Genomic DNA, 15,877 nt, shown 5'->3' on the forward strand with positions numbered 1-15,877 from the left:
GCCTGATTATCTGACCTTGGCAAAATAACATTTTTATTTTCGGATATCTATATATACATATACATCGCCAAACTGTATACTGTTTTAATTTTGAAACGCTGACATTTTTATCATTTATATGTGCTTCGTATAATGTATTACATATTTTATGTTCTCTCTCTTTGTATACTTTACATACTATTTCCCTTCTTCTAGGTTTCACTGGAACTCAATGCGAGATCGACATAGACGAGTGCGCGCTGAGGCCGTGCATGAACGGCGGCACCTGCAGCGATCTCATCAACGCCTTCAAGTGTACCTGCGCCGAGGGCTTCACCGGCACCCACTGCCAGATCAACATCGACGACTGCATCTCGTCGCCGTGCAAGAATGGCGGCACTTGCCAGGACGGTATCGCGAGATACACGTGCGAGTGCCCGGCCGGCTTCACCGGCGACTCCTGCGAGACCAACATCAACGACTGCGCCTCGAATCCGTGTCGCAGCGGTACCTGCATCGACGGCGAGAACAGCTTCACCTGCAACTGTTCCCCCGGCTTCACCGGCAAGCTGTGCCAGACGCAGATCGACGAGTGCGAGAGCAATCCGTGCCAGTTCGGCGGTAGATGCGAGGACCGTATCGACGGTTACCTGTGCGTCTGCCGACCGGGCACGTCCGGCGAGAATTGCGAGGTCAATGTTAACGAGTGCTACAGCAATCCCTGCCGAAACGGGGCCAGATGTATTGACGGTATCAACAGGTAAGCGTCAAGAAACATACGTTCCATTTGGTCGTCAATATCTTTAAGACATAATTAAAGCCGAATAATTAAATTCGGAAAATGTTGCAGATAAATTGGATATACATATATCATTTGTTCGTTTGCGCGATTATCTTTTCTTTGATCTTATAATTCGGCAAAATTATTCAGATGTATCCACGGTCATACCGTGGATGTCTCTATGCAATTGAATATGTCCTGCGCGGATGATGAATTGACCAAAGTCAGTATTGGATTTTAAGAATTAGTTTCGACTCTTAGCGCATAAGCATTTAAAAGTAACTCCCTATATGAAATCTTTTTTACTATAATTAAAAATAAACATTTTTAAGAATCATATTAATTATAGATAATAATGATAATTAAAAACTCATAAAATGTTTCACGGAAGTCCGACGTGTATTTTTCTACTTTAGAAATCTCTTGCGAAATCAATTATTATCGGTAATGAAGCAACGGAATAATACGGAAGATACAATTTGGCAAAATTCTTAGCTGTGTCGACACATCGCCACGCTCTCCTTCGTTTTTCACCAGGCGCAATGTCTCGTCTTTCAGGTACTCCTGCGAATGCGAGCCCGGCTTCACCGGGCAGCACTGCGAGACCGACATAAACGAGTGCGCGAGCAACCCGTGTGCGAACGGCGGTCGTTGCATCGACGTGATAAACGGCTTCAGATGCGAGTGCCCGCGCGGCTACTACGACGCCAGGTGTCTGAGCGACGTGGACGAGTGCGCGAGCTCGCCCTGCCTAAACGGCGGCACTTGCGAGGACGGGGTGAACCAGTTTATCTGCCACTGCCTGCCCGGTTACGGCGGCAAGAGGTGCGAGGCGGATATCGACGAGTGCGGCTCGAACCCCTGCCAGCACGGTGGCACGTGCAACGACCATCTGAACGGTTACAGCTGCAAGTGCCTGCCCGGCTACGCCGGCACCAATTGCGAGACCAACATCGACGACTGCGCCAACAACCCCTGCCAGAACGGCGGCTCCTGTATCGATCTCGTTAACGACTACAAATGCGTCTGCGAGCTGCCCCACACCGGCAGGAATTGCGAGGACAAGCTGGACCCCTGCACGCCGAACAAGTACGATTTTTCCTTCCGAATTCATTTGCATGAGGATACGTGGATGTAGCTAGATTCGCCGTATGCATTATACGTGTATCATGTGGGGGGAGGGGAATTCTGAAGTTCTCCTTGATTACCCTTGTACTCCATTGAGAGTGCAACGTTATTAAAAAAATCTTGTATTAAATGTAATATTATAGAATTGATTTTATATGGAGAATTTCAAATTTAAATTGTTTTAGAATATTATCACTTAAAAAAAACATTTTTAATCATTTTTTAATACATGACATAAAATACACTTGTTACAATTAACTTTGCTTGTGCAAAATCAGTATTGTACTTTAGCTTATATTTATGGCACTGTGATTTTACATAATGCTTCTATTTCTTCACTGCAATCACCCATTGAATTATGTACATGTATGAGCGAACAGGAGTCTTGAGAGCTTCGTTTAATTTCGATAAAACGTATCCACATGGATGATCCGCATGATAGAACGACTTTATAACGTTGCTGTGTCATTTCCAGATGTCTTCACGGAGCGAAATGTTCGCCATCGTCGAACTTCCTCGACTTCGCGTGCACGTGTACGGTCGGTTACACGGGCAGGCTGTGCGACGAGGACGTGGACGAGTGCGTGATGACGTCGCCGTGCAGAAACGGTGCCACTTGCCGGAACACAAACGGCTCTTACCACTGCGTATGCGCGAAGGGCTACGAGGGCCGTGATTGCATCATCAATACCGATGACTGTGCATCATGTGAGTACGAACCACCGGCTGTTCTTCGCTTTCTTTTCCCTTACTTGCTACAGATGCAGAGATCTTCTTTCGCTTTCATTTGAGAGTCTTAACGCGAGTCTATAGAGCGTCATCTGTTTTATCGCGCGATGGCATGGATTAAATTAAACGTACTTAATAAACATCGCCGTACGACACTCAAAGAGAATCTCTTTTTCTGTTTCACAGTTCCCTGTCAGAATGGCGGCACCTGTCTGGACGGCATCGGTGATTATACGTGTCTCTGCGTGGACGGTTTCAGTGGTAAGCACTGTGAGGTTGACATCGACGAATGCCTGTCGCAACCCTGTCAGAACGGTGCCATTTGCAAGGAATATGTCAACTCCTACACGTGCCAATGTCAACTCGGCTTCTCTGGCATTAATTGTCAAACCAACGACGAAGATTGCACTGACAGCAGTTGCATGAACGGCGGCACATGTATCGACGGTATCAACAACTACACATGCGTCTGCAAGACCGGCTATACGGGCTCGAATTGCCAATATCGTATCAACGAGTGCGACAGCATGCCCTGTCAGAACGGTGCTACCTGTCATGATCACATACAATACTACACATGTCACTGTCCGTATGGTTACACGGGTAAGCAATGCGATAAGTATGTGGACTGGTGCGCTGACAATCCATGCGAGAACCAGGCAACGTGCGTGCAGCGCATGAACAAGTATCATTGCAACTGCTCACCCGGATGGACCGGCAAGGTATGCGACGTGGAGATGGTCTCGTGCAAGGATGCCGCCATACGGAAGGGCGTGCCGGAAAGCAGTCTTTGCAACAACGGCACCTGCGAAAACATAGGCAATAGTCATCGTTGTCATTGCCTTGACGGTTACACTGGCTCTTACTGTCAGGAGGAAATAGACGAATGCGACTCGGCGCCGTGTCAGAACGGCGCAACCTGCAAGGATCTCATCGGCTCGTACCAGTGCCAGTGCACCAAGGGCTTCCAAGGACAGAACTGCGAGCTCAACATCGACGACTGCCGACCAAATCCCTGCCAGAACGGCGGTACCTGTCACGATCTGATCAGCAACTTTACGTGCTCCTGTCCACCCGGTACTCTTGGCTTCATATGCGAGATCAACATCGACGATTGCATGATGACCGCATGCCACAATAACGGCACGTGCACTGACAAAGTGGGTGGCTTTGAATGCAAGTGTCCGCCCGGTTTTGTCGGGCCAAGATGCGAGGGTGATATTAACGAGTGCTTGTCGAATCCGTGTGCCTCGCCCGGAACTCAAGACTGCGTGCAATTGATCAACAACTATCACTGCAACTGCAAACCGGGGTATATGGGCCGTCACTGCGAGGTTAAAGTGAATTTCTGTGATAGCTCCCCGTGTCAAAACGGTGGCTTTTGCACGGCTAAGCACGACCGACACGTTTGCATCTGTCAAGGCGATTATCATGGCACCAATTGCGAATTCGCCGGTTCCTACTGCAACTCCGAACCGTGTCAGAACGGCGGCACGTGTCGTGTCATAGGAAATAGCTATCAGTGTTACTGCTTGCCAGGTACGACCGGTACGCATTGCGAGTTCGATGCCTGGAACGAGTGCGACAGGCATCCGTGTCAGCAAAACGCCCCTTGTATAAACAAGATTGGTGACTACGCCTGTGACTGTCCTCCCACGTGGTCCGGCAAGAATTGCGATATCTATGATGCAAATTATCCTGGCGGAGTATTCGGCAGTTTAAACACATCCAAAACCTTGAACGATATTTATTTGGAACGCGAACGTCAGAAGTGTATAGAAAATAACTGCGCGGCTAAGGCCCGCAATGACCGCTGCGACGAGGAATGCAATCGACCCGCGTGCGACTTTGACGGTAGCGATTGTTCGCTGGGCGTCAATCCGTGGCGCAACTGCACTGCCGTGGATTGCTGGAAGGTATTCATGAACGGTGCGTGCGACGACGAATGCAACAATCCGCAATGCCTCTACGACGGCAGAGACTGTGAACGAAAAGTTCCTCCTTGCAAGTGAGTATTCCCAGCTAAATTTCTTTTCTTAATTAAACATTGTGTTGTGTTATGATGCTCTTTACTCTTAACATACATTTAAAAATTAAATTATTGAAGTCGTTGTTAGTATGGCCAGCTTTCCTACTAATGAATTTTGAATTTATTAGTACAATACACATTCTGAATGAATTTTGATATAGGTTTCTATGATAGGTTTCTATTCCTTGTGTTTGATTTTTTACTACGGATATATTAAAAGATTCTTGCAAACTATTTAATTATATTTGTAGCACTTTTATTTATTACGTTATTTGCTTTTTACAGCCCAATCTATGACGCATACTGTAGAAAGCATTACGCTAACGGCCATTGCGATTACGGCTGCAACAACGAAGAATGTAACTGGGACGGTCTCGATTGCGAGAAGGAGCCACCGTCATTAGCAGAGGGTGTCATATCCATAACCGTGAGATTGGATATGGACACTTTCCGTACGAACCTCCCAAGCTTTTTACGTGACATCAGCCATCATTTAAGAACGACGCTTCGCATTAAAACGGATGAACTCGGCAACGAAATGATATACCCTTGGAAGCCCGAAAGACATAAGATTCCTAACTTTTTTACTCGACCGCCTCCGCCTAATAAAAAAGGCGTGGTCGCTTATTTGGAGATCGACAATCGCAAATGCACGACGACGCAGAACTCGGTATGTTTCCCATCGGCGAACGAGGCAGCCGAGTTTTTAGCTGCCACGGCGTTGAGGCACACCCTATCGCGGAACTTCCCCATCGAACAAGTGCGAGGTGTCGTGGGTCCTCAGACTATAGACATTGCAGATACCCCAACGAATTATAAGTATGTTTTTATCGGTGTGGTCATCGTGGTGCTCGGCGGGTTACTAGTAGGCGTCCTGGTGACCGCACAGCGGAAGCGTGCCGTTGGGGTCACATGGTTCCCCGAGGGATTCTTAAGAACTAGCAGCGGCAGCGGTCAACGACGCCGGTCGCGTCGGCGCGGCCCGGATGGCCAAGAGATGCGCAACTTGAACAAGCAGCCGTCGGTGAATTGCATGAACATGGATGTTGTGAGTGCCCGAATACAGTCCCAATGGTCTGACGATGAGTCCGATCTACCGCCGTCGAAGCGGATGCGTGCCATCGAGCCGGGTTATGCGAGCGATCATACCGTCATCACGGACTATGAGGAGACCGAGCCGCGTATGTGGACGCAGCAACATCTGGACGCGGCCGAGATTCGACGGCCGGACGCGGGCGGTGTGCTGACGCCGCCCAGTCTCGAGCATGGCCAGGATGTGGACGCGCGTGGTCCATGCGGCATGACACCATTGATGGTAGCGGCGGTACGAGGCGGCGGACTCGACACCGGCGAAGAGGAGGACGAGAGCGACGGCACCGCGGCGGTGATCGCCGATTTAGTCGCCCAAGGCGCTGATCTGAATGCTACCACGGACAAGAGCGGAGAAACGTCGCTGCATTTGGCTGCGCGTTACGCCCGGGCTGACGCAGCCAAGAGATTGTTGGATGCGGGTGCCGATGCTAATTCACAGGATAACACCGGCCGTACTCCACTGCATTCTGCTGTCGCGGCCGATGCTATGGGAGTTTTCCAGATTCTGCTGCGCAATCGAGCGACAAATTTGAATGCACGAATGCACGATGGCACCACGCCGCTAATACTAGCTGCGCGTTTGGCCACCGAGGGAATGGTGGAAGACCTCATTAACGCCGATGCCGATATCAATGCCGCCGATAACAGTGGCAAGACCGCGTTGCACTGGGCCGCGGCGGTCAACAACGTCGATGCTGTGAATATATTGTTGGTGCATGGCGCGAACAGAGACGCTCAAGATGATAAAGATGAAACCCCATTATTCTTAGCCGCCCGCGAGGGCAGCTTCGAAGCGTGCAAAGCATTGCTGGATACATTTGCCAATAGAGAGATTACCGATCACATGGATCGGTTACCTCGCGATGTTGCGAGCGAGAGACTGCACCACGACATTGTCAGACTACTTGATGAGCATATGCCGAGGTCGCCGCAGATGGTTACAGTCATTCCGAATGGTCCTCTCATGGGTAAGCGTTTTTATAACATCTTTATGATATGCGTAAATGCCACAAAATATTTTACTCTTGAAGAAAAATTTTATCATGAATAATAAATTTTAATAAGAAATTATTTTGATGATTTTAATAATAGATCCCAGTATCTTATTTTAAACCATACCAAAAAATTTTGTAGAGAATAAAATTATGCATTATTAAAAAATTATGTATTATTAACAAATTTCTTTTATAATATTGTTATGTAATATAATTATCTTTTTTGCAGGATCTTCAAATCATCCACAATTAATCACGCACCCCACGGTAATCGGCTCAGCGCCGAAGCAAACCAAGTCAAAGAAGCGGCCAAAGGCAGGCGCGGGAAACCCAAACAGTCCAGAGTCAGAGGGCGGCGGCACGGTGCTAGTAAGGCGAAAACCATCGGTGAAGAAGGCGCCGGCTAAACCGCGCGGCGCACAGCCCCCAAACCAGGAGATCCCACAGGGAGCGGAAGGCGCCGATGGCAATCTACCGACTAGCCCGTATGATAGCGCGAGCCTTTATAGTAACGCGTTACCACTGGTGGCTCATACTGCGACGGCGAAACAACCGCCACCGTACGAGGATTGCATCAAGAGTCAATCGATGCAAGGTCTGCAACAACTCGGCCTAGATACCTTCACGAGCAACTACGGGCTGCCATTTCACGACCAGCTCTTAGCGCCTCATCAGCGGCAGCAGCAAGGCATGGTAAACACACTGTCGCCGCCGTACAGTAATCAGTCACCGCCACACTCGGTGCAGTCCAACATGACCCTTTCTCCGCAAGCGAGCTACATGGGCTCGCCGTCGCCGGCGAAAAATAGGCCGTCGTTGCCCACATCCCCAACTCATATCGCTGCTATGCGACAGGCGACGCATCAGAAACATGGCAGCATGCCACCAGTGGGTTTTGACTTCGATAATTTACCGTATTCTTCGAGCCAACAGCAACAACAGCAACAGCAGCAACAGCAAATGCAACAAACGCAGCAGCAGATCCAACAGCAGCAGCAGCAACAACAACAACAACAACAACAGCAGCAGCAGCAGCAACAGCCGCAGCCGCAGCAGAGCACGCAACAGCAACAGCAGCAGCAACAACAACCACAACAACAGACACAACAATATTACCAATACTTGACGCCACCGTCCCATCATTCCGGGCCTGACGTTACGCCACAGCATCTCATGCAAGCGCCCGAGAGTTTCCCAACGCCATCGCCGGATAGCCCTGGTCACTGGTCTTCGAGCTCGCCCCGTTCGAATAGCGACTGGTCTGATTGCATGGCCTCACCTACGAACGCTTACGGCGCCAGCGGCGGCGCTCACCAAAGCAACAAGGGCTCTGAGGCGATCTACATATGAGGCCGATAGCAATGGTACTTTCTTCCTTACGTAAATAAGTCGTGAAAAGAAAAGAAAGTAGAAAGTTATACATGAACTGTGATTAGCTCGTCGAATTCGAGTGTCTAGACGTCAGAAAGACGAAAAAAAAAACTGCAACGTTAACAACGAAAGGCTCTTCCGTAATAGATCAGTGGCAAGAAGGTATTTTTTTCTTTTGTTTATTTGTGTGTGTGTGTGTGTGTGTGTGTGTGCGTGTGTGCGCGCGCGCGCCGTGTATATGTCGTGTGCGTGTGCGCGCGCGCGCGCGCCGTGTATATGTCGTGTGCGTGTGTGTGTGCGTGTGTGTGTGTGTGTGTGTGCGTGTGTCGGAAGAGCTATTACGGTAAAACACATTCTCGCCGCGATTATTGTACATTAATAGGTATCAGTGTTGGGAATAAATAATTTGTGGATATAAAAGTATTTGCAGTTACATATTTGTTAATTTTTATGTATTATTCATTTAAATGTAAATTTATTTTTTAATTATTAATTACGTTTATTAATCAGGCTGCCCAATACGTTTTATCTAACACTGATGCGCATACAGACGAATGAATATATATGTATACTGCGTGTGTAAGCGGGAGAATTTAAATCAGAAATATTGTAAAGCTAACGCTAGATTATACGCGCTATTCGTGGTTCAAATTTCGCAGTTCGTTATTCGTATGAGATTCATGAATAATGTGGATGGGAAGATTTGACGAATTTGCACTTGTCGTTTGCTACACGTACCGAATCACCAGCGGATTGATTTTCGATGAAATTAAAAACCTCGAATCATCATGAATTATCAATTTATATTGGTTTGCGTATACACTATATAAAAATTATGAATATGACTAATAGCAAGAAAGATTAATATTGGCGGACAACAAATTTCTACGAATCTGCTACGAATCATGAACGGCGAATGGTGAATCACGAATCGCGCATAGTCTGACGGTTTAGTTTTAGACGTACTCAAATTACAAAACCGATTGTGCCTCTCTAATACGACGTAATGCTTAAGAAAGTTGAGAATCGCACAATTTATAAAAAGTAGCTGATAACGGCCTTCTAAACGAATGTTTATAGCGGAATTATATAATGAATTACGCACAGAGAAATTGACCAATCATGTATTTATATATGTATTTGTAGTATATTTTTTATATCTGTCAAGTTTTTATTGTCACGGCGTCATACACAGCTCAATGAATAAATCGGTGCCTTCGACTTGCCAATGTGAAGACCTCTAATGGACAATAATAAGTAAGGAAACGAGACCTTGCTAATTTATAATAATTGTACATATCGCAATAGATTTATCATTCGCGCTGCTGTGTCTGTTATTCCACGGAGGCAATTACATGTAGCATGTAACATGCAGTACCTTATTTAATTCAATCGCATATGGATTCTCTCAGCTAATGGATTTTCTCTTTCCTTATTATATACTTATTGTATACTTTTGGGTTGACCGTTTCTTTCGAACGCCGAACATTATTAATCCATTCTCGCTAAACGTAGACGAATGAGAAATAAGTCATGAATTGTGCCTTCAAATTCCGTAGAGTATAAGACACGCAGGTTCTATAGGTGGATCTATTATTAAATTATATTGGGAGAAACGCAGCGTTTCCAAATGGCCTCTAAATAGATTAAACGTTTATTACTAGTTAATATAATTGAGATGTCAGCTTATACTGGCAGCATGTAATGTAATATAATGTAATGTAATTAAATGTAATTTGTGAATTACATTAAATGTAATTAAATGTAATTTAATGTAATGTAACGTAAAGCGAAGAGACAACGTTTATAATCTGTACGGTTGACGGGAGCTTCAGAGAACTTGTCCTTTACAGCTCGCGGAGCATCGTTCCATACATAGACATTCCATTGCGTATGGCGCGCCAACAATTGTTTTCTCTCTCCCTTTCTTCCTTTTCTCCTTTCCCAATCTTTCTTCGACTCGCGCTATTAAGTCCCTCGGAAAAATCATCTACTAAACGAGCTAGCGTAATTATTAATGTTAATCTTTAGGTATATCAATTACCTTAAATTAAGTACTCGGCGCGGAGCGGTGGGACGGTTCTCTGATCTCTTTTCTGCCAAAGCCAAAACAGCATTTTTAATGTAATCGTACGCTTACATGCATACGAACGGTGCATATGAACGGTACGCGTAATGAGTAATCACAACGCATTATCATGAAGATTGTTGCAAGATAGAAATCAAGATAGATAGATAAAGAGAGGAAATGTGCGTGCGTGCATGAATGTGTGTGTGTGTGTGTGTGTGTTTGTGCGTGCGTGTGCGTGTGCGCGTGTGTGCGCGTGCGGGTGAGAGAGAGATGAGAATTAACTATTGTTGCGGGATGAAGAAAGTTCGTGCGCGCGCTTTTGCAATATAATGCCAGTGATACACGTTTTCGTATGTTACACGAAGGACATTGCTGGTATCATCGATGCGATCTATTTGTGAAATCGTCGAGAATGGTTCTGTTTTAATTTTATATCGAAAGATGAAATGTAAATGTAAATACTCCTTCATCTTTTCTATTCGCTCATCTTTTACTGTTTAAGTACTTTTATATAATTGTCATTTCTCTCCTGAATTTTTGTACAAACTGTTTTTACATATTTTTTTATATACTATGTATAAGTTTAGCTGTACTGCTATACTTTTGTAAGACGTACCGCATAAAATAATCATGTCTCCTTCATCATATTATTATCATATAAACGTATTTTATATCGTATGCAGTTTGCTGTTGCATCAAGGATCGTCGTGCGAATGCAATCCTTGATGCAATTCTGGATTACATACAACGGTGTAACGGAGCTTTTCTCCAGTCGTTGAGCATATTATGGGTCCAACGCAATTTCAGTGCTTGCTTTATGAACATACACTTTTCAGAGAGAATATTTTTTTTACTTGTATCATTTTTTGTAACAAATTACATATCTTTAGAACTGCCTCGCATATCATGAAAAATTATGTGGATTCTGCCAATAATGAAAATGAGAGTATAGACAAAAAGAATATTTTCTGTATAGAAAAATATAAGTATTTTAAGAAAACTATACAAAACTATATACATACATACATATATACATGCATACATACATATATATATTTAATTATGAGTAAAATAATTTATTTACAATTAAATATATACATGTATGTATGTGTATGTATACACACATACATACATACATATATAAACTCACATACATATTCTCTTATAATATCGCGTCACAAGTGAAATGATCAATCGCACGAAAGTGCAACTAAAAGTACAATTTTTAAAAGGATAACGAAATCCAAATAGTATTGAATAAAGATCTGCAATCGATTCGTTTGTTAAAAGAAAATTAGTAATACGTAGATAATATATGTCAATTGTTAAGCAAGCAAAAGCGATTTTACCATGTGTTCAAAATTTAACAGCAACTGCTCTCTGATGCACCATCATTCTGTGTTAAAAAAACGATATAACTCTAAGCATTATGCTATAATAATTTACAATTATTTACAATAGGATAGATGACAGACCGATTATTACGCTAGATTTTGTTATTCCTTGTAACTTGTAAAAAGTACTGAGTTTTATTAGTATTAACTAAGCGAACTAAGGATTTGTTAGGTCCTATTATATTCTATCCCGCTACCCGCTCTCCCATATTTTTATAAATAAGTTATGTCTTTTAAACAAATGTAATAATAAAGATAATCTAACATCCATAATGAGTTGTTCTTTTTTTGTATCTCACAGTTAGGAGCTTTCCATTTTATCTCTTATGTAAAAATGTTCTTTTACAATCACAGGCAATATTATGCCATAATAATAATATATTAATAATACATCAACTTTATGGATGGTAAAATAAAATAATAGTAATACTATATCATAAAAATTGTACGTCTTTGAATATAATTTTGAGAAAAACTTATTTAATAATTATTCGCAGTGTTATGTCTAACAAAATCCAACACTGACTATATACAACAACACATTGATTCAGATAAAAAAATATTTTATTCACAACTGTACGTCCAAACCCTTTAGTTTTTATGAATTTCCGGAAAAGAAAAAAGGCTAGAAAGAGTGGAAATGTAAAAGGACGTTGTATACAGACTCCTCGCAGGTACTAGTACGAGATCCGGCCGCGTGATTTATACGTTTATCTGTTATTTTATTGAAATGCGATTTTAATAGAAGATTACATATCAGGTCATACATCGCGGCCGGTGTGCCTAGCAAAATCTTGCCGCAAGTACCCTCAATTAGAGCTGTTTTAATTAAATTTTTTTAGACAACTTCGTTCATTTGTTTGCGAAGTAAATGAAGCGTCATCTGAAAGAGAGTGATCTAAAGAACTTGAAAAAAATAGGTTGCCACCTCTCAGTCTGCCGCAACCTCCTGGCAGCCAAGTGCAAAAAGGTCCTTTTTCGTTAATTATCAACGTTCATCGTGTATCGAGACAATTTTTACACAAATTGAAGCTAAATTTTTTCTCTACACAATGGAATATGGTTGCCTGCGTAAAAGCTGCCGCAACTGATGGTTGCCAGCATTTGAATGATCTGCTCTCGCCCGCGCGAGCTCTTCAATCTTAATGTGTTACAGTGGAATAATTACAGCAATTTCCTTGAATTTCTTTAATATTACAATAGTTCCTAAACAAGTTTTCAAAAATTCCTTTTATAAATAAATTTCGCCGCTCATTCGTCTTCCGACTCGTCTGAACTCGCAACATCATACTCCAAATCATCAGAATTATCATTCGCGTTTTCAGAACTTTCATTCATCGACACGCGCAATACATCTTCAACTTTCAACGGCGTTGGATCCCCAACGAACCACGTTGGTTTCAAAAAACCATCCAATAACCAACCGCAATTTTCAGCGCGTAATTTAATACAACACGGATCTGTAGCATTTTGCCACATCGAATTTACAAAAATTGTACGCAACATTTTCTGCTTCAACGATTTCCAGCACGGTGGGATCTGGCTCGAGTCAAAGCCTTTCACTTTTTTCAAAAATTGTTCGTTGCCTTTCGTCGTCGCATACATTTTCTCGAATATTTCATATCTGGCGCCATTTACGCTTTTACAATTTTTGACGCCATATATAAGCGCGGTAAACTTTTGGACAGCATCAACTTTTGTCTCGTCAAAAACGTCTGTCACGTCGGTTAATGACGCGAAAACCTTCTGAAAGGTCAGGTTCTTCGAAAAGATTTTAAAAAGTCTGACTTTTCCTTTGTTGTAAAACGCAGCTGTATAATCACAACCCGTGAACGCGTGAAATGCCGGCAGAGCGAGGCATAAAGTGGGACCCAACTTCGACGCCAATTCCGTACAATTTATGCAATTTTGATCTTTTTTATCACCCCTCTTCGACGTGGTACCAGCCAACCTGTAACTCAGAAACTTTGTGCATATTGCTCAGCAAAATTACCAGGACGTCAGTGTCAGTAGCTTTCACCAAAATTTTTGAGTTTGGACGCGCTTTGCTTATGTGAAACATTATTCGCGTATCAGCCTCTTCATGCTGACATTCCAAATCTATTTCTTCGGCTTTTACAACGCGGTTTCCGACTGAATGATACGAAAAGCACTGCTCCGACTGTAATGAAATGTATATTATACATTTTATTTTGAGTTATATTAACACATATTTTAGTAAATTTGATTATTTTATATGTCAAAGTTTACGATTATTTGAAAATTTACTTTAACTTTTGTTTATGTTAAAATAACTTTAAGACGTGTTGATTTTTTGAAATAATTATGTTAAAAAAACTCAAAATAATATTCAATTTCTAAATGACATACATAAAGTGTTAGTTATCACGTTGAAAAAAATATAACACATGAAAATGTTACGAAAATAATAACATAGCTGTTGTATGTTAATTTTACATTGAAATAATAGTCAAATCTTGGTAACACAAGAAAATTTTAACATTTGGACGCACGATTTTTTACTGTGTACAATCTTCCGGTTTTATTAAATCAACAAAATTTTTTTTGAAAAAAGTAATTATTTCTCTCGGTGTACACAAAGTAACCTCTGTGTCTCTCCGCGGTCAGTCAATCAGCAAGTGAGCCCGTATTGCGAGCTCGCGCAGGCGAGACCGGGTCATTCAAATGCTGGCAACCATCAGTTGCGGCAGCTTTTACGCAGGCAACTATATTCCATCGTGTAGAGAAAAAATTTAGCTTCAATTTGTGTAAAAATTGTCGCGATACACGATGAACGTTGATAATTAACGAAAAAGGATCTTTTTGCACTTGGCTGCCAGGAGGTTGCGGCAGACTGAGAGGTGGCAACCCATTTTTTTCGAGTTCTTTAGATCACTCTCTTTCAGATGATGCTTCATTTACTTCGCAAACAAATGAACGAAGTTGTCTAAAAAAATTTGATTAAAACAGCTTTAATTGAGGGTAGTTGCGGCAAGATTTTGCTAGGCACACCGCACCGGCCGCGATGTATGACCTGATATGTAATCTTCCATTAAAATCGCATTTTGATAAAATAACAGATAAACGTATAAATCACGTGGCCGGATCCTAGACTATACTCGCACTGAGGTGCATGCGAGTCGAATGCACTTTTTAAAGACTCCGAATATGGGCCAACGTCTTGAAAGAACATATGTTCTTTTATAACGCTTTCCGTGAGCGATGCGATCGTCGGTCCTGTTTTTAAGTCAAGAAACTTGATACCTGAGACCTTTTGTGCGGGACCTCTTGAAAGATGAGAAGCTTAAAATAAAGGGGCAAGGTCTTAAATAAAATGAAATATAATTTTGACTTTAAAAATTATAAAATTTATTTTTTGAGATGGCTAGATTTTGAGATGGCTTTCTCCGTCGCACATCCTCTTAAAAGATTTAAAACAGGCAAGGACAATCTTGACAAGCTTGCCCACAGTAACATCGTGTATAAAATTCCCTGTAAATAAAGATTGTTATGCTAAGACTCCATAGACGCGGAAACGCCATGCGGCAGAGTGCGTTGACCAATCACAAATTTTGATTTTGCCGCAGGCGACTTGCGGCAGCCTTCTGATTGGTCAACGCACTCTACCGCACGGCGTTTCGCTTCTATGGAGTCTTAGCATTAGCCCAGTCAATAAAGCCCGAAAAAGCCGCTGAAATGGAATTAATTCCGAGAAGCGATTTTTTTCTTTGACTGTTTTGGAGGGTCATGGGTAGTCTAAAACCGGATTTTCGGGATTCTAACCTTGGAGCGTTAGCCGCCATTTTGATTAGAAGGTTGATTTTGTAAATATCTCGCTTATTTTCAACTTTAGAGTGAAATTGGTAATAACCAAACTTGTAGAAAATTTAATACTCTACAATTTTGGTCCTTATCATTTTTCACCTAGAATCGATATTTTGGGTCTTAGACTCGAAAGTGGGGGGTAAAATTTTATTATTTTTTTTAATTTTTTGAATAAACGCACCATAAACTCTACCCCCGTGGTGATGTGGAAAAGATGTTTTTCATTATACCAAGTAAATTCAAAAAATAAAAAAAAATAATAAAATTTCACCCCCCACTTTCGAGTCTAAGACCCAAAATATCAATCCTAGGTAAAAAATGATAAAAACCAAAATTGTAGAGTATTAAATTTTCTACAAGTTTGGTTATTACCACTTTCACTCTAAAGTTGAAAATAAGCGAGATATTTACAAAATCACCCTTCTAATCAAAATGGCGGCTAACACTCCAGGGTTAGAATCCCGAAAATCCGGTTTTAGACTA

At 42.5% G+C, this 15,877-nt stretch overlaps 1 protein-coding gene across 2 annotated transcripts in view; it reads left to right on the forward strand.

Moving 5' to 3' along the window:
* N (uncharacterized) overlaps positions 1-11,842 on the forward strand; it is a 246,908-nt gene extending 235,066 nt beyond the window's left edge. For both annotated transcript variants that reach the window (XM_071772884.1, XM_071772885.1), the window contains 6 exons: positions 196-739; positions 1,319-1,849; positions 2,364-2,596; positions 2,804-4,625; positions 4,932-6,706; positions 6,963-11,842. In XM_071772884.1, coding sequence (XP_071628985.1) covers positions 196-739; positions 1,319-1,849; positions 2,364-2,596; positions 2,804-4,625; positions 4,932-6,706; positions 6,963-8,083 — 6,026 coding nt within the window. In that variant the 3' untranslated portion in view covers positions 8,084-11,842. The remainder of the gene's footprint in view (positions 1-195; positions 740-1,318; positions 1,850-2,363; positions 2,597-2,803; positions 4,626-4,931; positions 6,707-6,962) is intronic.
* Positions 11,843-15,877: the final 4,035 nt, after the last annotated feature.

The sequence above is a fragment of the Temnothorax longispinosus genome, chromosome 3 (genome assembly GCF_030848805.1).
Source record: "Temnothorax longispinosus isolate EJ_2023e chromosome 3, Tlon_JGU_v1, whole genome shotgun sequence".
NCBI lineage: Eukaryota > Metazoa > Arthropoda > Insecta > Hymenoptera > Formicidae > Temnothorax > Temnothorax longispinosus.